The 23,941-nt window shown below is 28.7% G+C and overlaps 1 protein-coding gene across 6 annotated transcripts; it reads left to right on the forward strand.

The window, feature by feature from the left end:
* Positions 1-1,126: 1,126 nt before the first annotated feature.
* On the forward strand, positions 1,127-23,896 carry LOC103574825 (serine-rich adhesin for platelets). 6 transcript variants are annotated; one of them, XM_053743039.1, is made up of 16 exons: positions 1,127-1,995; positions 7,616-7,696; positions 7,793-8,012; positions 12,142-12,243; positions 16,548-16,681; positions 18,520-18,610; positions 18,864-19,112; positions 19,187-19,496; positions 19,561-20,023; positions 20,114-20,223; positions 20,296-20,393; positions 20,532-20,910; positions 20,977-21,470; positions 21,650-21,898; positions 22,082-22,241; positions 23,085-23,896. In XM_053743039.1, exons 1-16 carry the CDS (start codon positions 1,955-1,957, stop codon positions 23,372-23,374), a joined length of 3,471 nt encoding a protein of 1,156 aa, XP_053599014.1. In that variant the 5' UTR covers positions 1,127-1,954; the 3' UTR covers positions 23,375-23,896. The 6 variants fall into 6 exon arrangements, with proteins under 6 accessions (XP_053599014.1, XP_053599013.1, XP_053599012.1 ...); XM_053743038.1 differs by having other exon boundaries at positions 20,114-20,393; positions 20,983-21,470; XM_053743037.1 differs by having other exon boundaries at positions 20,114-20,393; positions 23,085-23,895.
* The last annotated feature ends 45 nt before the right edge of the window (positions 23,897-23,941 follow it).

Genomic DNA, 23,941 nt, shown 5'->3' on the forward strand with positions numbered 1-23,941 from the left:
TTCTATTCTCATCGGTCTGATGCTTGACTTTTTATAAACCTACTATATAAATCTTTTTATATGAAAAATAAAATAACAAAGCTCTATATTATTTTTAATAGCTGTACAATGCTTTCAAAGTATAATAAATAAAAACAATTAAATAACATAAGGTGTATATTTAAAAAACAATGAAAATTATAAGCAATCAAGTTATGTTTAGTGGTTTAATACTCAGGCATATAATATATTTTTTATATTTCATAAAAATTTTTAATTTATTTATCTATATGTATAAAGGTTGTTATTTAATTTTAAAAAATAATATAGTAATAAAGATTTTAATGTCTAAATTATAAATTATTATCAACTTTGTGTTAATAGTAAATATTAAGGGTAGAAAGCTTAAAAACGTGAAAAACCGTCGTCGGACAGTCAGACAGGTCAGGCGGCGTCTTCTTGTGTATTGCTTTAGATTTTGTTTTATTAACAGGGGTATAAAGAAAAAAAAAATCGATTCTGCATCCCTTGCGATTGCAACCGAGTGTGGCCGAAGTCTATATACCATGGACGCACATTGACGCACATTGATTTAAGATACAAGTGTACGTGTATGCAGAATTATACTATGTATAGCAAATAGTGCAAAGTGTTATCAATAATTTAGCTAAAAATTTATTATTTGTTTGATAAATGATGATTAACTATTATATCTGAATATTTGAATAATCATTCAAGTTATATTTGCTAAGTGTTTTCAAAATTAATTATTACTATAACTGGAAACTAAATCATTAGCGGTAGAAATTATTCTCAATTTTAATTTATAATTTTTGGATACTGACAGAATCTTATAATCAATTTATAGCTCTAAATTAAATTAAAAAAAAAAAAAAAAAAAAAAAAAAAAGTTGCTGTCATTATTATTTTTCATTAATGTTTTCACAATATCAGGAAGGAGAAGAAAGTTTTTTTTTTTTTTTTTTTTTTTTTTAGATATATTAATAATTTAAGCAGTATTAAGTATTATTAAACAATAAAATACTAATATGTCAATAAAATTAAAAATTTTATGAGAACCAGGGACATTAGTTTAATAGATACGGTACTGTAAAAAAGAAAAAGAAAAAAAATAATTAGTGGAGGGGGTTGCAAAACAGCTCAGGTCGAACCTGGTCGAGCTACCAGCACGCTAGCAGGCAAGCAGCCGGAACGGATGAACGGAATGGGAAAGAACCAAGAAGTTTGTATGTGTATGCTGTTTATGTACTGTCGTCCTGTCTCCTGTCTCGCTCAGTTCGCTCGTCTAGCTGTCTGCTGTGAGCAGCAGTGAGCAGTCGTGAATGTGAATTTACCATCTCTTTTAGTCTGTGTCTTAAAAGTTGACTGGCTGCTGCTCAGTGCTGCTCAGTGCTGCTCAGTGCTCACTACAATACTACAAATAAACCCAACAGTTTTTAGTTCTTGTTATTTTTCTATTATTTAGTTTAAGCTGGTTATTGGTGGTTATTATTACTTTTTATCATTATAAAATGTTATCACACTTATCAGTTTATAATGGTTTAAATACTGGAACTTGTGTTTTTTTTATTTTTAATAATTATATTATTTAAATTAACTAGTAAAAGATTAATAGTGTTGAATAGTTCCTTATAATGATATGTGATATAAAAAAAAATTATAAAAAACAAAGACCAGATTGATTTATTTGACTTATAAAATTAATTGCTCCGTAAACAAACAATCAAAAAAACAAAAATAATAAAAAAAAATTGACTCGAATAAAGAGTACACGTGCGGTGGTCCAGGTGGTCCAAGTGGTCCAGGTGGTCCAGGTGGTCCAGGTGGACCGGATAAACCGGGTGGTGATAGTCTTTGGTCCTTGTGTAGTGAGTGGATTTATTATTGGAACTGGGAACAGATAATTTCGTGGTGCCTACTCAGTGTAGTTTATTTCGTGATATTACTACTTGTAATGTTAGGAGTACTCAAACGACGTTGGAAACCTTCTAAAAGGTAAAAATTATATATATACATATGTTGCTATTATTTTCTTTTTAAATAAAAATCACAGATTTTTTAAAATTTTAACAACATTTAATGTATATACCGCAACGTGTTTGTCTCTTGACAAATAGAACAAATGTCACACTCCAGTTGATTAATTCATTAAATTACCTGTTTATTCAAGTAGCCATCTTAAAATATATAGATTATATATATATAAAATAGCTGTAAGAACAGTTGGTCTTATTATTATTATTATTATTATTATTATTATTATTTTTGTGAAGGTATGTGACGTCAGTACATATTTATCGCGCAATTCATTCATTCATTCAAGTTTTACGTTACATATATACAACTCTTAAATATATTCTGGTATTGGGCCTCTGGGCTCTTTAAATTCAATTAAATGAAAAGCGAAAAAAAAAAAAAAAAAAAAACTTGAAATAGAATAAAAGTAATACCATATCATTGATAGGTATACATAACACACACACACACACACACACCCATTTATATATATGTTGACAGAGAAAAAGAGTAAGATGGAATAAAATAAAAAAGAAAAGGATGGAAATGACTTCTACTGAGAAGCTGTGTGTGTAGCTCGCACTCTTAGTCTTATTATTATTAGGCTGATATTAGTATTAGCTCCCAAGAAATCGAGTTTTACCGAGTCTCCATGCGTATTATCATATGGTATATCATATGTATGCTAGCTACCAACAGCGGCAACAGCACATTCGCTGCGTGTAAATATATGTTCTATTGGATGCGTCTTTGGAAATTTCGATATTGAATACGCATGCGCAATCAGGTGCGCGTGTCTAACTTTTTTTTTTGCGCAAAATTTACCAAAATCAAACTTATATCATTTTTTATTATTTTCAAAATTTAGTCACTCAATTTATTTATGTGTGCCTGAATCTTATTAACGCATGCCTATAGAGTAGAAATAAATTTTCTTAATGAACGTATCCATTCTTTTAGCTACATATACATAATATATAACAAATTAAATACATATTTAAAGAAAATAAATGAATTTGTTTTTTTTTATATCGCCTGTATTTATAATAACGAAAAATATTCATTCATAATTTAATTATTGGATTGATTTTTTTTTTTTTTACAATACTGTAGTAATGATCTGACGTAAAAATAAATTAAAAAAAAAACTGTTTCTTGTTTCTTGTTTCTCGTTTCCGCTTTCTTTATTTCTTTCTTTTTAATTCTTCATTATCATCATCCAAAAGAAGTGTACGCAGTGACCATGACGATGACAACCGTCGTGAGACCGGATAGAAGCTGGCTCTGAGCTGGTTAACTATTTGTAACTGGCTCGAGGTACACGTATTATATATATATATATATGAGTATACTCAGTTAAATTATGTATATATTTAATATGTACGTAAATAGAGACACGCAAAGTGATTTTCGATCTAAATTAATAGTTTAGTGAGGGCCAAAAGAATAGATAAAGAGAAAATAAAAGATAACAAAACGAACGAGAGAAGAGAGAGAGGTACGCTTGCATGCTCTTTACCAACACATATGTATCTTGTATATCTTGTATCTAAATAATATTCTGCTGCGGATGGTTATTGCGACTGTATTTTTTAACTAGTTAATAGCTATTTCAACAAACCTCTCTGCTTTATTGTTTTATCTGGTAAAATTGGCAAAACCGGCAAAACTAATAACCCTTATGAATATATATAAACTTTCCTTTGACCATGTCTCTTGTTGTTGACATGCAGTTATTGTTTTGTAAAGACCGTTTTATAAATTACTTTTATTTATCATCAATGTATAGATACTATAGTAACTCTGTAAAACTAAATGACACAAAAAATAATAGACTAGTACAATAATAATTAATACTATGTCATGTTTTGATGCTATAAGTGTAAATGACACTTTAAACATGACAATATAATAAAAAATAAATATTTATGTATATATAAATGAAAAATATACAGGCATGTAAAGGTTACATGTAATATTGCACTTGTGATTTTGATTATGTAAATTTGGTTGGACTCCGTTGGACTTTGTAGGACTCCGTAGACTACTCAATTGGTTACGCTGACGTGTATATAATAATGGTGTTATTGAGAGTATAAACCGGGAAGACTTGGATGGCAAATAAAGTACCACACCCAATGCAGAAAGTTTTATTATTAAAACAGACAGGTTGCCATCCTGCTTAGTGTTACCACTGCATAGTGTAGTTCTTATGGTATTGGTGAGATTCACCTTCGTTCTCGTGACGTATAGTAGTTGAACCATGCACATAATGACGAGCCAAATATCCAATACAAGCTGAGTTAAATTGCCAGGATCAACTAAACCAATACAACAGACCAACACACAATTTATTGTTTGTAGTACATACATGTTTTATGTTTTATATTTTATGTTTTATGTGTGTATAACTCGTGTCGCTGTTGATTACACATTTACATGTAGTGTATCCCTCTACTGTTTATTCGCATTTATATCTATATACATTTACATACTTTGTGTGTAGTGTTGTGTTGTAAGTTGTAACCGTTGTAACTCACATTCTTCGAGCTCTGCACGGTGGTCCCTTATTTTTCCTCTGTCTTGGTATTAGTAACACCGGTAACAGCTGCTTTGTCCGGTTTTGTCATTTCCATACTAAAATATATACATACATATATACTTGTATGAGTGATACCTGCACTACTGTACTGGAAAACGTCTATTGGAGACCCATTTAATTGTTGTGTATATATTTATATATGTATGATTTTAAATGCCCTTTGTCTAAAGTATCTTTTACCTTGCATAATTTTTTTTTTTATATACAATATATACATTAAATGATACACAGACTGCATTATCAGACTGGTTGTCGCCGTGTGTCGTTTGTCGTTTGTCGTTTGTCATGTGTAATGTGTAATGTGTACCGCGGCTTTTGAACTTACTCAACTTGCTTCAATGTCTTAAAACACCATACGATTATTCTGCTGGAAGTAGCTGCTGTTAGCTTACGTGTCTGGTCTGTCGCTGTAACGCCGTAACGCCGTAACGTCGTAACGGGAACGTAGTACCGCTTTTTATTCTCTGATGTGATGATTCCTCTTGCCTTTGTAGAATAATCTTAATATAAGCAATCGCTGAAATTATTTTTTATATATAAATATCATTTACACACTGAATATGTATGTTCTCTTTATTAGCATAATCATTATCCAATAATATCTGCTATTTATTATAATTTTTTAAAAATATGTTTTTAACACGTTTTACTTTAACGAAAAAAAGAGTTATAGTCACTATTACGGTTTTTTGTTTCTTCATTAATAAGTATATAAACAAAAAAATATGCATAAGTACATACTTAAGGTCTAAAGATCATATAGAGTGATGTTTTAAAATAATAATAATAATAATAATAATAATAATAATAATAATAATAAATTAACTATAGATTTTGTTAAATTTTTTAAATAAAAAATACGACAATGTATTATTTGATTTTAAATATATCTTTGATATTTTAAATTCGTACAAAATAAAATAATTCGTTGTTGACTGGTACTTTTCTCATTACATTGCAATTAGAATACGAGTATGCCGAGTAAAGTTATATGCCCACACGGTAAGTGTATTTATATACACTACATATTTGCCGGGTGTGTCGAGATAGTTTCCTAGTAGACTCAAAATAAACTTTTGGATATATAATTAAAAAAAAATGCCGAAATATATAAAAAAGAAAAAAATTTTAAATTAGAACAGTAACAACAACAGCACAAATAAATATATAAAATAGTTTGAAGCTTGGTTGATATTATAATTCTAAAATATATCCAATACGATACACAAGTCCTATATATATATATTATACTTATTTAACAAGTATTCATATCATTGCCAGCCTGGCATGCACACACAGCAAAAATCAAAGACCGATTACTACGGTTATATTATTATATACATCATGAAGATAAGACATAGTAAAAGTAAGGGGTAAAATTAAAAGGCATGGAAATAGACCGACTGACAGATCGACAGTAAGACAGGTTAAAATCCTCTTTTTACTCCAACACTCTTGAGGAATAACAATTTCTAGTCCCTATAATTTTTACAGTACAGTATTGTATAGTACAGCAGGTCAGGTCTGTAACTTTGTAATTACGTAATGACTGAACCGCGAGAGCGCGTGCGTGCGTCCGCGCATCTCCACGACCGCGAATAAAATATATAATCATTAGCTTCATGTTGCTTATTCACATCTATTTTATTATAGATTCAACCTTTAGGCACCATTTATTTATATAATATTATATACATATAATATGTGATATATATTTATCTATAAATTTGTATAGGTATATAAAATTGTACAAGTGTTGTTTACTCAAATTTAACTTGGAATGTGGTTGTACTGGCCACCATACAAGAATCTCCTGATATAATTGCAGCGCAACAGAATAACGCTGAGAAGCCTCTACTCTCTATGAGATGCACTCGGCACTCGTCACTCGTCACTCGGCACCCGGTATTTGGATAAATTAGTAACTCGCAAAAGTGTCAGCCACGGATACGCTCGTTAGTTGCAAATAGTTGCAAAACAGAATAAGACGATCCATACATTGCAACCCGAGCCTCCTTTTCATTTCTATTCGCATATTCAATGTCTAATTTCAATTAATTTGTTTTTATCAACATATATTTTTTAGTTATTACTATTACAAATATTCATAATATTCTTATATGTATATATCGTATTTATAATAATTAAAAAAAAAATATATATATATATATAAATATTTATAGTCCTCAAAACCATATATATAATATAAATAATTAGTATTAGTAAAGTAAGTAAGTTACACAGTCTCTTTTGTTGTAATATTGCGTGATGTGCAACATTTGATATTTGCTTTCTATAGGAAGTGACATCATATACCTTTGGATTGTATTATCAAATAGAATTAATCAGGCAATCATCATACAGGCGTTTAGTTAACCGGGACTACTTCTTTTAACGCTTGAGGAATGTCAATTTATTGTATTTTTTTTCTAAACTACGCATCGGTACATTCGTTAACGATTAAATATTTAACACGTCTCATGAGAGATTGTAAATTTTTTCAAAATTGTATGATGAAATTTTAGTAGTCGAAAGATTTTTTAATTTTTACTGCCTTTTTTATTATTTATCATTATCGTTTAAATCATTAGTAATTAAAAATATTTAATTATATTAAAGTAAAATAAATCTATTATATGATTATATAGTCTTACAATAAACTACAAAATTCAGTTTCAACAATATGAAAAGAATCGATTCTGATTATTTGATACAATGAAAAAAATAAATCAACAAACAACAACAACAACAATAATAATAATAATAACAAGATGCAAAAACAACTTGGACGATATGTGATGCCTTGCGGTTTGGAAACTGTGTGAATGGCATATCCGTCAGAAATTGCTATCGTTCTCAATAGATGATTAGAAAATATATATATATATATATTCTCATGATTTTTTTCAGCTGCTTACATCCTATATTTTTACATTCACACATATTTTTAGCAAATATAAAATTTTTGGTAGATAAATTTAATTACTGTTGTTTTAGGTCCTCCAATGGACGAGGAAATGAATCATCCATTAGCTCGGATTTTGTCTTGGATAAACCACGTTCTGTCCCTTCACCAAGGTACATATATACTTAAATTATACTTATTATGTTTTTTTTTTCCTTTTATGTTCTGTATATATAAATAAAGATAAAATTTTTCATCGGTTGTTATAGGCAAATTCATCCCCTGTACGGTGAAAAGGCAGGTCTTTTGGGATATTATGACGCAGTCGGTAATACGGAAAATTTTCCACCAGCCCCTAACATTGTTGTTGAGGGTGGTAGAATTGAGTTTGTACGACCTTCACAAGAGGGCACTATTAGCAAAAAAAATTTAGTATCTCGGGGTTCACAAACTTGTGTCGAGCAGCTAGAAAAATCTGATTCTGCAAAGGTAATTGTTTTTTTTTTTTTTTTTTTTGCACTACTCTTAATGCGATCGAAAAATTCTGTTTGCCATTTTTTTCGCTATTATTTATGATTTTACTGTTTCAATCTTTTTAATTCACGGAGCTTAACCATAAACTTTGTTTTATCCATTTCTACTTATTTTAATTTAAAAGTTTTGAAATTTCATAGAAAGTTATTAAAAAGGCGTAATAATGCGCCTACGCGAACCTTCTGTAGGCGTACGAGAGAAATTATTATTGTCGTATAGTATATATTAGTTGGATTATTATTATTATTATTATTATTTATTGAGTGGCGAAATCAATAATAATTAAAATTTTTTTAAATATTGGTCGTTAATGATTTTCGATTCTTAAATTTTCAAACTTTAACATGAAACGTAAATTATTAGAGCTTGAAAAGATCATTAAAAAACGATTGCATTCAAAGGTATTTTCGAGCTCCTTGAGCTCGAAAAAAAGCGGCAAGTTTTTTTTTAATTCTTTAATTGATTAATACATTTAATTAGAAATGATTGCACTGTTGATTCAAAATAATACAAATTCAATTTTCTAATGATTAAGAGAAGAAGAGTAGCCATCCGAACAGTTGGGTTTAATTTTAAAAAGTAAACGTACATATATATTGAAGTCTATAACAGCGGATGGGCAATTCATTAGCCAAGCGAGCTAACATTTACACATTTAATTTGATGTTTTAAATTTTATCTATCTAAATAAATTTAAACTCACTCTGAACTGGAAAAAAAAAGACAATAATTTTTCAGCGTGAGTAAAAGAAAATGAATTTTCTTCTTTCATGAGAATATGTATAAGAATATTTATATAAACACGTCAACATTCGTCTGCTAGCGGCATAATCTCAGGACCAAAGGCTAACTCTCATCATCTCTGTTGAGAGCATCGTGCCGGTAAAATGCCCCGACGACTGTTAGTGACAGCTCGACAACCAACAACCACCAACATCGATCAACAGTCACCAATAACATGATAGCATGATAAGGGTCATTGAAAACCACTTTAATAAAATTTACAATATATAAATATTGGAAAAAAATAATAACAATAATAAAATCTATGTGATATATTTTATTTTTATCAAGTACAAAAAAGTATCAAAGTAAATTATTTAAATATTAAAATAATTTGACCCTTGAGAATAATTTTTTTCATGTACGTTGGAGTATTTCTTGACGAAAGATGAACAATAACATATTATTATTTGAATTAATTATCAAAGTCTCTCTTTACACCTGCTTTTATGATAATTAGTTACATGAAATGGAATATATATTTCAAACACTTAAAGTGACATAAAATAAGAAAAAAAAAATTTTTGTATGATGTTGACGGTTAGTGAAATTGGCAAGGTGCAGATACAAGTAACTACACCCGGCTGGTTCAATAAACTCTATTTCACCTTGCTGTATGATTGTATACTCGTAAATACATATACTATATTAGCAAGTGTAAGCCAGTGTTAGCCAACTGGTGAGTGATATTTACGATTTATAATGGTGATAATATTTATCTCTGTTAACAATTTAAATTAAAAATTAACATTGTGTTATTTTTGCGGTCAAGCTTTTATATATATATATATATATATATACATATTAATGGATGCGTTACTAGCTGTAAAATAAGGTTAATACTTTGTTCTTGATATGAGAGCGCACGAGAATACTGTCGCTTTATAAACCAATACAAGTTGTATTGGATAGTGTCTTGATTTTGACGAGAACCGGCGCCGGTTTCAGCACACCCTAGTCTATATTATATCTTGTTTTCTATTCTATTCCTTTACTTTGATTCACTCGTTACACTGTACCATCTATAGACCAATACAATACACATTGTACATTAATCTCTGTGTATGTCCAAATTAACTAACTTTGTTTAAAATTTTAAAAAATTCTTATAATGTATAAATGTATTTGTATAGTGTGTCATCTTTAATTTACGAAGGGTTACTAATAGATTTAAATCAACTATAGTTAGTAGCCCTTGTTATATTTTCAGTTTTACTCTTCGAGTTCTTACAAAGATGAGACGTAATAAATAATCATATAATATACATCAATGATATTATGTACACATCTCATCTTTAATTTATAAAAATTTAAACGTGATATTCTAAAATTATCAATGTAGGAAAAATAAATTTTTTAATTTTTAATTATATTATTATAACTATACGTTAATAAAAAAAAAATTTTATTATCAAATTAAAAGAGAAATAAAATTAGTTTTATTTTTTTTTTTTAAACACTGGCGAAGGTAGCACCTTTTATATCCTGTACTTATTCTTAATCATTAAATATTTTTAATAAAAATACCGCCGTGTATTTCTGTTTATCATGTTTAAATTTTTCATAGATATTAATATATGATTAGATGATTACTTGTACTCAAATACTTTTATATATGCATGTATACCATAATATAATCTTGCGTGCTAAAGCGCCACAATTTTTTAAGCTCTTGAGTGTAGGATTGAAAATTATACTTTTAAAATTTTCTCATATTTTTATTTTGCCAATGAGTATTTAAAAAAAAATATTAATACAACTATTTTCTACATACTATAGAGCTCTCTAACACGCAAATTAGCCACTTAGTCATTACACATATTTACATCAGAATAACTTTGTAGTAAAATTTATTTATTTTTTAAAATAAATGATAACCGGAAAATTTATTTTACCCCCATCCCAATAATGACTCTTTACCATACCAGTTATTCTTTTATTATCTATAGTTAAAAGTAATGATTATAATGATATACCTCTGTGATGCGTGACGTATTGAATTTTTTTTTTTTTTTTTTTTTTTTTTTTTTTTTTTCTCAATACTCGTGACTCGAATTTTAAAAAGATTCATTCTATAGTACTTAAATATTTAACAGTACATAAATAAGTTAAATTGATCAGTAATTTGTTATTTATATACATTATATATGACAAATGGTTGCAAAGTATAGTAACGAAAAAGTAATAAAGTGAGAAAATAAAAAGGTTTATTATTATAAATTTTCGTATGTATTTATATATATCATTAATAATAACTACTTTGAGATATCCATTGCGACAAGGTAGTCATGGCCGTATAATATCAAGGACTTTTGCATATATATACATTTGTGTACATACAAGAGAAAAATAAATATAAAAAATTATCCAAAGAATAATATGCAAAGAATATACGGCATGTTATTTGGCATTTTTCTCCCAGTGTTGATAATTAAAATAATCAGAATAGCTTTCTAGGACCTTTTGAGCTCAAAACGTCGACATCTGATGAAAATTCGGTTTTCAAAAATCGGACCAAAATCAATAACTTGTAGAATTCTTAAAAATTGTAAATTTTCTTAGCGGCAAGTTAAAGAAGGGCAAGCACATGACTGGTTCTGGTGCGCGCACGAACCAGTCGTGTCCAGCACCGTAAAATGGTAATATTGTGTGTAATTATTCCCAATAGAGGCAAAATTATGGACTACCGTGGGTGAAAATGGTCACATAGTGTCAAGAGGACGAAACTCCGAGCCCGAAAATAAGTTTTCGGATGCACCGGACTTTATTCGAGTTTTTTTTTCTAAAATGCACAGTGTGCAGGTAAGGTGATATTAAAGGTGATATTAAAGGCCGAGCAAAACTGGAAGAGTAGTAAAATGTGCTTTTTTCAAGTTAGGGTTGAATCAGAACTACGTGTCTCGAGTCCCTCGGCATGCAAATATTACTTGTTTCTTGTATATTAAGACTATATATATATATATATATATATTTTATCGTATACACCAACTCTGTACTCTGTGGTTTCTCGCGGTTATTTTCTATTTATTAGTTTCATTAAGTAAATTTAAAAAAAAAATATCCCTTTGTTTATTCAAGCTTCATTAACGTTTCTAAATAACTGTCATATAAAGAAAATCTTTACAGTCTTATTTAATTTTTATTCATTGATTTTCTCATCATCACCAATCCTATAGTGATCGACTTTCTTGACAATGATATTTACCATTTTAGAATAATCGCTTCGAATGATATTATTACTTATACATTGATATTTGATAATATTTATAATTAAGTAAAAAAATTATATTTTTTGTTTTAGGAGAGTCTTGAAGAGAGAATCCGAGAATTGGAAAAAATTTTACAAAATGAACGAGCGGCAGCCCTTCGAGATCGCACCACAATTACTAAACTACAATTAAGAGTAATTATTTTTTATTTATACATACATAAAATTAAATATAAGACATTAAAAATAAAAAATTTTTAGATAACAGCAAAAAAAGATTAATTACAATTTAAAATGTTAATCCGAATTTACTCATGTGACGTTATCAAAGTAAACTGTTCTCAGATCTATGTTGTCGATAGGCCCTGCTATAACAATTTATTTACAGTGCGCAAGACACCCTTACTATATTTTTGAACTATATATACGTATATCTCCATGTCACCCTAAAATGTTTAAGAGATAAAGTTAATTGAATGGCACGACAGTCCAGGAAGATATTTTCAGACACCAAAAGAAAGAGATCCAAAAAAGATTGAGAAAAAATAATACAATATTAACGCAATAGTAGATTATAGAGTTTGTTAATTTTACGTCAGTTAAATTATATATTTGGTGTGCTATTAAATTTCGTAGATTGCCAACAAAGTTTCCAGTGACAAAAGTTTCATGGGGTAGATATTTATAAATGTAAAGATGATATTATGTATATTATCACATTTTTTTTTTCTTTTTTCGTCTATATATATTATATTTTTTTTTATTGAGAGCCAGTTTAGTAGTATACATTGAAAATTATTTTATTTATCACAAATAATAAGCCAATACAACTTTTAAATTCAACATTTCTGAACACACATATACATACAACACATTTAAATTGTATATTATCACGACTATTATTATTATTATTATTATTATTATTATTATTATTATTATTATTATTATTATACATTTTTGTATGTATTTACCTTAAACTGTTACTTTTTGCCCTGCAGTGTGAAAGATTTTCGGCGCCATTCGATGCTTGACATTATGTATTCCGACGCCTACTCTATATCGACCGGTTCGCGTAAATAATGTTTTGCTTTTATCTTTGTAAATTTTATGTTAAATATACATATACATTCTTTACGCGTTTATTTATATTTTTGATGTCTACTTTTTGTCTTAATTTATTTATTTAACATTATCAAAAAAAAAAAAAAAAAAAAAAAAAAAAAAAAAAAACAAAGAGAATACTCTGGTTAGGAATAATTAAATAAAGAAAACAACATTAGTTTATCAAAAATTTAATGAAACTCAACTCTTGGTAATAAACTAAAGTAATTGCAAGTGCTTCATCTAGTTTTATTTATATAGATATCCGATGAGATAGTTATTGCCCATTGATGAAATACATATTTTTTCTCATTGAGTTAATTTTACTTTAATAAATTTTTGAAAACTTTTTTTAAATTATTATGATTCTTCCTCTATTTTAAATCAATAACCATGTATTTATCATTTACTTTATACCGTAGAAAATATAAATATATGTGTTAAAAATTTTGTGGCTGTTATTATTCTTATTATTATCATTAAATATGTTATGCCATTTAACACACATGCGATGGTTGTATATATTTACGGTGTTTAAAAAAAAACTATACAACTTGGAAGGGTTTAAATACGCAAGCGCATAAAACATTGAGGGGTAGCTGATTATTTAGGGTGAGACTGAATTTTCGAGGGAGCTTTTTAACTCTTACCTTTAGCTACCCTACAGTCCCTACAGTTAGTACCGTTAGTACGCCGGCGTCCATGACGCGTGACGCACTTTTGATTTGCTTTCGTGCGCATTTTAACACGTTGTTATAAATAAATAAATAAATGCGATATATACAATAATAATAATAATAATAATAACAATTAAATATATAACGTAAAAAATTAAAATTACTTTTTATAAAAGGATTATTTTTTTTTTTTTGTATTTTATATAAAAAAGGAAAAGAGAGGCGATTTATGACTTTTATAAAAAATGAATACTTTTATTGTTAATTTTTGTGAAATAAACTCATATCACTGATATTTTATTGTTATATTAGCTATGTACGGTTTAGAACTTTCCCAAAGTTTTAATACTCTTAGCATCGATATTAAAACATGTTACTCGCGTGGATACCGCGTAGATAATTCAGCACAGAGATTACATATAATATAATAATAAAAATTAATTTTCCATAATACTACTACTGTGTGTAACTTTGTTATGAGTTTTAATCTTTAATATTTAATATTCGCACAACTAATATGTTAAGTACAAGTACATATTAATATCTGCTATATCTATAAAAAAATAACAAAAAAACTGTAAATAAAAAAAATTAATGAAACTACAGTTAACAAGTACATAAGTGTCTCGACTATAATAAAAACTACAGTTATTTAGTATGAAATAAAACATTATTTTTTTTTTTATTTATTTTTTTTTTTTTTTTTCATGAATTTGGAATGAAAATTTTGTATATCTAGAGTACATTTGAACGTGAGATTATTGTTATTGATTGAGGAAATATAATGCAAGCTATAGCTTTCAATTGTTGATTATTATTTGCTAAAAAATTTTTAGAGCCTGACCTCAAATAACGAATATAAAAATAATAATAATAATAATAATAATAATAATAATAATAGGGGACTGGGTAGACAAGTGAAAGGGAAAAGTGCAATTTTACAAAGTTACTGCCAGTACAAGGTCAGATAGGCAGCTAGGCAGCTAGGCATCTAGGCAGGGTGGCTGCCCGTGTGCGCCGTTGGGGTGGAGTAGCAGGCGGAGGGGTTTCACCCTCCGCGATATCACAACGGGAATGTCCCGGCAACGAGGCAATCCCCCGGACCGACCACGCATCAAAAACTCATCGTCTCATGGGCACCAACTTTACTAAACTCACTAGGGTGAGTCTTATATTATACACATAGGCCACATAGGTACACATAAGAGAAAATGGGTGTGTTCTTCAGATAATTTTTGTTATTAAATACGCATGCGCAATAAGATGCTCTTGTCCAATTATTAGTTTTTTTTCGATAAATTTAAAAATTTTAATTTCATTGATTTTCAAATAATTACGGATTTCACTTGACTATATTATAAAGGTCTAATCAGTGGAGAGCTATAAAAGTAAGAGAAAGGAAAAATTTTTTTGGCTCTTGGACTCTTGACAGCCACAAGCCTCTGGGTATCTCTCTAGAAAATCTTCGAAAATTTTTCGTGTATCTTGTCCGTGTGTCGACCGACATTTTTTTTTTTATTTTGCTGACTGATTATACTTCAGACGTCCATTTTCAACGTATAAGCCATTTTTTTTCTTCTTCTATGAACTTGATTTATATAATATATTTTTGATCTAAAAAAAAAAAAAAAAAAAAAAAAAAAAAAAAAAAAAAATGCCGAAGTGGTTATTTATCCTTCCGTTTCAGGGCTTGGAGTTCCCTAGCGCGTATCCTAGTAAATTAAAATGAAAATAATTACAATAAAGAGGGGAAAAAATCAAAGTCAAAAGATGTCTTCATATACTTAATTATAATGTTGATATTAACTTTAATGTTTTTTTTTTTTTTTTAATCTCGTGCTTATATACATAAATAGATTTTCTATAGGCAATCATGAATATATATGTACCGTGGTGTATTTATTTTCAATTTTGTCTTTACAATAAATTTTGTCGTTAATGTTAAGCTTATAGTTAAATATATAAACTACTAGTACGGGGTATAAGAGATTATTGTCAATAAAGTTTATTAAATGAGATTATAAATTTAAAACGATTACTTGCTGCGATTAAATAAACTGCGGGAAATATATATATATATATACATGTATATACTTCTTTCCTCGGTCTTGACTTTTATCAATGAAAAAAAAAAAAAAAATAAATAAGTACACGACATCAGCTGATAGTTTGAGTACTTTTGAGAAATTATGTAATAAACATATAATGACATCTGAGGAAAATGGTTAAAATTGATAATTTATAAATTAATTTGTTATGATGTATCTTTCTTCTGTTAAACGGCTCTGAGGGGTGTACTTCCAGAGTCAATATTATTTATTCTTATGTTAATCAGAAATTTTTATTCTAATCATTGTTTGTAAATAATTTAATAAATAAATAAATAAAGTTTGTAAAAATGGTATGCGGTCAGAATGATTTAAAGCTTCTATAAATTTGTTGGGTCATTCTTGAAAGCTTACTCCAAAAGATTATTCTAGGATGTATATTACATTGATTGTTTTTATACTATAAAGCTACTTATACTAGATAGTGCTTTATTCGTCGATATGTTTTTTTCGACCAGTCGACGCGTAGACTTTGAACGAATTAAATAGAAACTTATACAATGTTCTACTACAAACTGTCCTACGGAAATTTACTATCTATCATTTGATATGTATAAAAAAAATTTTTTTAAAAAATTAGAATCAAACAGTTTATTTGATATATAAATTACAGAGGGAGGCGACACAACGAGATGTGGAACGAGAACGTCGACTACGACTGGAAGCCGAGTCACGGGTACGAGACGCTACGGCTGAAGCGGAACATGCTCGGGCGAGGGTACATCATCTTCAACGCGAACTTTCAAGGTAAATTGAACGAATCAACCAATTCGAGCGTTTTTGGTGGAAATCAAAAGAGCTTACCAATAATGAGAACTGATTTCATTTTGAGGCGAATTGGGTGAGTGGTTTATCAGTTATACGAAAAAAATCTAAAAAAAATTTTTTTTTTATAAATCGTAAACTACTTAACCGATCAACTTAAAAATCTAATGAGTTCTAAGGCTTGACGAGTACTTTTATTTCCGCCGAGAACGCTCGAGTCGATTGATTCGTTTCAAAGATATCGTCGGACAAAAAAAATTTGCACACATACGCGGTTCGACGTCCATCCAGAAATAGTTGGAATAGGTTTCTAGAACCTCAAAACGTTTAGATCTAATGAAAACTCGATTTTCGAAAATCAGACCAAAATCAATAACTTGTTTTTTTTTTTTTTTTTTTTTTTTTTTTCGAAAATTTTCAATTTTCATAGTGGAAAATTAAAAAATTAATAAATAAAAAAAAGTAGTTAGCTAAAATATATATGTATACATTTATATTTTACTCATAGGTCTTGAATAAATAACGAAGCAACCGCGTTACTGTGGGAAGCAATAACCACCCGACGCTTGCGGTAAATCATCAATATTGGCTCGGGGCCAATAACACATTGCGTTTTCGATGAATGGCGATTTCTAGAATACATACTATATTATCAGACTTACAAGCACATATATACATAACTGTAGATAATACGTCTTCAGTTGTAAACAATAAAAAAAGCTTACATTTCTTTTTAACTTCCCGCTAAGAAAATTGAATTTTTTATTTTTACTTTTTGTCAGAATATTACTATTATTATCATTATTATTATTTGTGTTAAAATAAGTCCAGTGGCTTAGATGAAATTTAAATTATTTTTTAATACCACAGGATAATATTATATTACATAATGAAAATAAAAAATACAATGTATAATGATGAGTATTTATCGTGACATAACTCCTATAATTATAGTCTATCCTTTTTATATAATATCTAATATCACACACAGAATATAATGGTCTGTTCGGATTCTCCGCTTGGCGCACTAGCGCGCTTGCAATATACCCGGGAAAATTAAAATTTAATTAGTAGAAAAAAAATGAATTACCAATTAAAAAAAAAAGGTATTAATTATTAGTGTATTGATTACAGTGAAATTTCAGTGAAACAAATCTTACTATTTCAAATCGATCATTAATTAATATAAATTAATGTTAATTTTGTGTGCGAAAAAAGCGTCAAAGTATCCTGGGTGGCAGGTCCGAAAATACCAATAAAAATAAAACAACAAAAAATATATAATTAATGAATTATTTTAAATATATATATACATATGGATGTACGGGTTGAAGTCTCCTGTCTGCAACCTGTCTCGTATGGTATATGTGCATCGGGTATTGTTCTTCTTTTCTAACCTACCTGTCGTCTTTATGGTACCATACCATACTATACTACTACTACTATTACTACTTCTACTATTATTATTACTGCTGCTGCTGTTGCTGTATTGCTCTTGTAGTGTTATCGATAAATCAAGTGCATTCTTTTGTATATACCCAAGTGGCAGCAGATAATAAGACACGTACAATTGCTATTGTCCCAGTTATTAATTTATATCCCATGATTAAATTTATTAAATATCTCAAAAAATTTTTAAAAATGAATTTTTTTTACCTTAAATCATCTCTATATACATATATGGTTTTTATATTGCACATGTATACTATTTAGAGTACAAAAATATCAAGGAAACGCTCTAATCAATAATTCTGATGTTGTTTTGAATCGTTTCAATTTATACTATCATTTAAGAAAAAAAATTTATTTAACATTTTAAGGATGGAAGAATCATCCCGGGGATTGCTACAGCAAAAACAAAAAGTGGATCAGTTGAAACAAGAAAGAACAGCACTTACAATTTCTTATGAGGTAAGAAGAATAACATATCAAATAAGAAAATAAAATTAAAAAAAAAAAAAATCCTTCCTTTTTTTTATATATTTTTAAATAAAATGAAAAATTAATAAAAGAAACTGAAAAAAAAAATGCTTGTACATGCTGTACCACTTATATATATATATATATATCTACTCACTACAATAATTTTTCTTGAGTATAGTATCAGGTCTCTTTGATAGGGTAAAATTGAGTGGGACATAGAACAGAGAATATATGATTTCAGACCCGTATACATCAATGTCAAGCACAGATATCCAAATTGCAACTAGAAAATGAGTCGATACGAGGACAATTGAGGGGCTTAGAGGCTGCTTGTGTTGGTGAAGTACATGCTGCTCTTGTTGCTAGGCTTGCAACTTTAGAAACTGAACACGTTGCTCTTGCTAGAGATGCGGATGCTCAAAGAAGACAATATGAAAGATGTCTTGATGACGTTGCTAATCAAGTTGTTCGAGCACTACTCTCTCAAAAGGTATAATCAATATATATATTAAGTATATTTTCAAATATAAAAAAATGTTAATTAATTATATAATTTTAATTCAGGGTTTAAGAGAAGAAATAGGAACACTTCAAAGGCGTATACGTGAATTAGAAACTCAAAATCGAGCACTTTCTGAATTATTAGCTCAAACAACGACAACGACAACAACAACAACAACAACAACAGGGAGTACAGAAAATAAATCATCAGAACTAATTAGAGGTATCATTGAAGCAGGGCCTAATGCATTAGTTGCTGCATTAGGATTTAACAATAGTGCATCTTGGGTTCCATTACCAAGACCACGATCACTCAATCTCAAAATACCTACTGTTATCACGGCCGCTAAATATAAACGCCATCGATCTATAGGTATTTATATCAATAATAAAATTTAAAAAAAAAAAAAAAATTATTGTTATTCACTATAATTTAGGACACAAAGTATCTGAAGAAGAAGGTAGTGAAAGTCCTGAGAGTATTAACAGAGACGAAGGTTATTCTACAATGTCATCAGATGTCCAGGGTGAAGGTCCACGAGGTCAAGAGCCATCAAGAGGATTAGAAGATCTTAAAGAAGCGACAGATGAAACTGAAGCTGATGTATCTCCAGATGCACGACTCATTGCTTTAGATACTGAAGATCCAGATATTATTTTTTTTCCTCTTAATCTTACCGTTGGAATAAACTCAAGACATAGTTATCCACCTTCTAAACAAATACTCCCTTATCAACATGTTATGCCAAGTTTTTCCGACAGTCATCTTTATCTAAAACTAACAACATCAAACATAAAAAGTTCACCATGTTATAATATTCAAAGTCCTACAGGATCATCATCATTATTTTTTGTTGAAGAAGATGGATGGGATACGGATTATGTTCAACAATGGTTAAGGTATAATTGTATTAAATTATCATTATTTATTTATTCTTTCTATTTATTTACACTGTTATAAAAATTTATATATTTATATTTATATCATAGGTTAGATGATTCAAGAAGTGCTCAACAGCATCGTGATCTATTGGAATTAGAGTACGATAGAGCAGAACTAGAAGATTGGAGTTTCTCATTGTCAACAGATGATTTAAGAAGTGAGTCATCATCGTCATTAATTTGGAAAGAAGAAAATCGTAATACTTTTATATCATCATCAACACTTACAGCTATCAAAGAACAAAATCCTATTGAATTGGAGGAAGATGCTAATGAATGTCTATGGAATGGAGCTAGTTATTTGGCTGATCGTACTGGTGGAGAATTAGTATGTATACACAATATATTTAAATAATAATAACAACAACAACAACAATAATAATAATAATAATAATAATAATAATAATAATAATAATTAGATAATTTTATTATATAATTATAATGTTGTTATGTGAATTATATATAGGTTGCACTTTTAATGGATGCTAGAACGACAGGTCCTTGGCCTTATGCTTCAAGTCCTGGTGCGTCTTGGAGTAGTGGTGAAGAAGGTATTCTTGAGAGTTCCAGTAAAAGATCATCAACAGCATTATCAGGTTGTGGCAGTGATGATCCGGATTCACCCTCAATCGGCACCGACTTTACACGTGATTTTTATCGGCTAGTAAAATTTGAAAGTACCAAGAGCCTTGCCAGCACGTCTTCCAAAAGTGGCAAACCATTGCCGCCTGATCGAGAACAAGCGCTTCAAAGTGTCTTATCTTTTATTGCAGAACAACAAATGTACCTCACTGAAATGCCAAATAATTCCGATAATAAAAAATTTGACCAAACTCATATTCAAGGTACATACTTATTATACGTGTTAGAAAAATTTATATTATGTATAGTAAATATATTATAATTTTTAGTTTTAGACTATGATTATAATACGAAAAATGAGTCGACAATAATATCATCACCGTCATTAAATGAACAACAACAAGTGTCATTTGAAAAATGTGAAAGAAATCCAGCTTACTGTTGTTGCTTTGAATCTTCAGATAAAATATCTGCCAATATGTCTAGTTATAGTAGCAATAGTATTAATCGTTGTAATTTCTTGGAACCCTATGAGGGAATTAAAACTGCTGAAAATTTACATCAAGATAAAATTATTATTGAACCTTGTGATGTCAGTACTAGTATCAACAGCAACAACTTCAATGCTAATCAACTCAATTTTTCGACTTTAACTACATCTTCTTCTACAATAACAACAATAGCAACAGCAGCAGCAGCAACAATAACAACAACAACAACAACAACAACATCAACAACAACATCATCAACAACGACAACAGAGCTAGGTGCAGTACCTGAAGAGGATGAAGAGGCCGTAACTTCATCGACTCCTAGTACAGTTGTAAGATGCGCTGTTAAAATTTCTTGATTTAACATCATTTTCATCTTATCATCACCATCATCATCATCGTCATCACCATCATCATCATCTTGTCATCACCATTATTATTGTTATTATTGTTGTTGTTGTTGTTGTTATCATCAATGTCAGCTAAAACATTGCTATTATATTATTACCAGGTGAGTCCGGTAAGAACATCATTATTTATTGAGGGACTAAATCAATCTTTGAGCTTCCACGAGCGTGCTACTTCTAAAGACGTTATTAACGAACTAAATAGGATGATAAGAAAAGGCGAGGATAATCAAATAAATAACCAAGATTCATCAATTAAACAAGTTAAAACATTGGAAAAACTTGATCTAGCCTGCTGCTGTCCCACTGGATGGGTTCACGTTGAACGTGATATTGACTTTACCGACCCAAAGGTAGTAAAATATAAGTAGTATTTATTTAAATACATTTTATTGTATACAAAAAATTTTATTGTTGTAGTTGCTGTACGTTAGTTTTATTTTAATATTAATATTAATATATATATATATATATATATATATATATATATATATATATATATATATATATATATATATTTTTTTGTTCTCTTGAAGGCTAGAGCGAATCTTTTAGACGTGATGTTAGCTAGCAGTGAAAGCTCTTCAGCGGCGTCGAGTAGTGCAGGATCTGCTGCAGGCAGTGATTCAGGTGATGAGCCTTTACCTGATTATCGTTATCTTCATCGACTCCATCGTTATCGTCGTCAGAAGAAAGGTTTGCATGATCATTTATTATACTTATTAGATTTATTAAACCGTTAACTTATAAATTTTAATGCTTAATTATTCACCAATTAGTATATTATGCTTTATTAAATTTATTTTTTAATTTTTCATTCAAATTATTAATACAGTTATTATTTATAATTATTATTATTTTTTTTATTATATTTAAATTTTATTTTATGTGAGATATAAAATAAGCCACTAATTCAATTTTATATTGTATTACACCTTTAAAAACATTTTAAATGCTTAGATTCGCTATACTGCTTTTAATCAGCTTTCGTATTTGGAGTACAATTTTTTTTTTTTTCTTACACATATAACACAATTAATAATCATACTACATATTTACCTGAATATAATTGTATATTTTGAATATCCATATACATATACACACACACCTAAAATGAATAAATTCATCACATAATCGACATTTGTACAAAGCCGTTTCGTTATTTTCTGTTCAGATGGTAGCGCCTATGCAGTGTGCTTTGATTGTCACGAGAAAAGCTATGTAGTTCGGCTTAGTGACGATCAATTTTTATAAAACCACAAAAAAAAATAATAATAATAAATAAATAAAAAAAAAAAAAAAAAAAATAGAAATATAAATAACTATTATAACAGCAAAAATTAAAATTTGTTATTGATGAAATCAAGGAACTAAGCCGAGCTACTCAGTGCCCATTAGAGCTGCTGCAATATAGGAGTGAGAGCGAGAGCGAGAGCGAAAGAGAGCGCGAAAGGAAGGAGAGTGAACGCAAGGGGGGCGAAAAATGTTAAAAATCCTCGAGACGTGTTGACCCGCTGCTGCTTCTGGTGTTTCATTCAGCAACAGCAGTTCAAGCCCATCGTTTTTTACGGATATCATCAACCTGGAACACTTCTTCAAGACCTTCTATCATTGAACGTGGTCAAAATTTCTTTGTAAGATACGGAGAAAAGGAACGTCAAGCAGTGGCATATTTTGACTTTCTTGATGAGATTAATTCACAGTCAATATTATCATCATCATCATCATCATCATCATCATCATCATCATCATCATCAACAGCATCAACAACTGATGAACTTGAAAATTTTGTTCCTAGCACAAACTATATGAAAGTGTCGCCACTTTAAAAAATTTGTGAGAGTAATTTTTTTAAATTTAATGAAAAGAATAATAAATAAAGGAGCTTAGATTGAAACATAATACAAATAGAATAAAGTTTAATTTTTAAATAGAAATTTATGATAAATTAATTAATAAATTGGGTATTAAATTATTTATTTAATATTTATATAGATTATTAGTTTATAATTTGACTTTATGTATGTAAATATATTGTATTGGCAACTATTCTATATGTATTAAAAAAATATATATAAACTTTAATTTATAACTAAAAATAATTTAAATAAGACAATTAACAATATTAAAAAATATATTAGTAACATGTTGTGGTAATTGTGTGTTAAAAAAATAGAATAATATTATTTATAATTCAATTTTTTAGTTTATATAGTAATATACACAGAAAAAGTCTGATAGGGTATTTTAAATGTTTAAGAAATTATAAATGATAAATTTAAAAAGAAAAAAAACAAATCTTATTATTTCACATCATTCCTTTATAATAAAAAACAAAAAAATTTTGTTTCAATTTATAAGTAATAAGATTGAGTTTAAAAATATTATAAAATAAA

Source organism: Microplitis demolitor, chromosome 2 (assembly GCF_026212275.2).
Source record: "Microplitis demolitor isolate Queensland-Clemson2020A chromosome 2, iyMicDemo2.1a, whole genome shotgun sequence".
In the NCBI taxonomy this organism is placed as follows: domain Eukaryota; kingdom Metazoa; phylum Arthropoda; class Insecta; order Hymenoptera; family Braconidae; genus Microplitis; species Microplitis demolitor.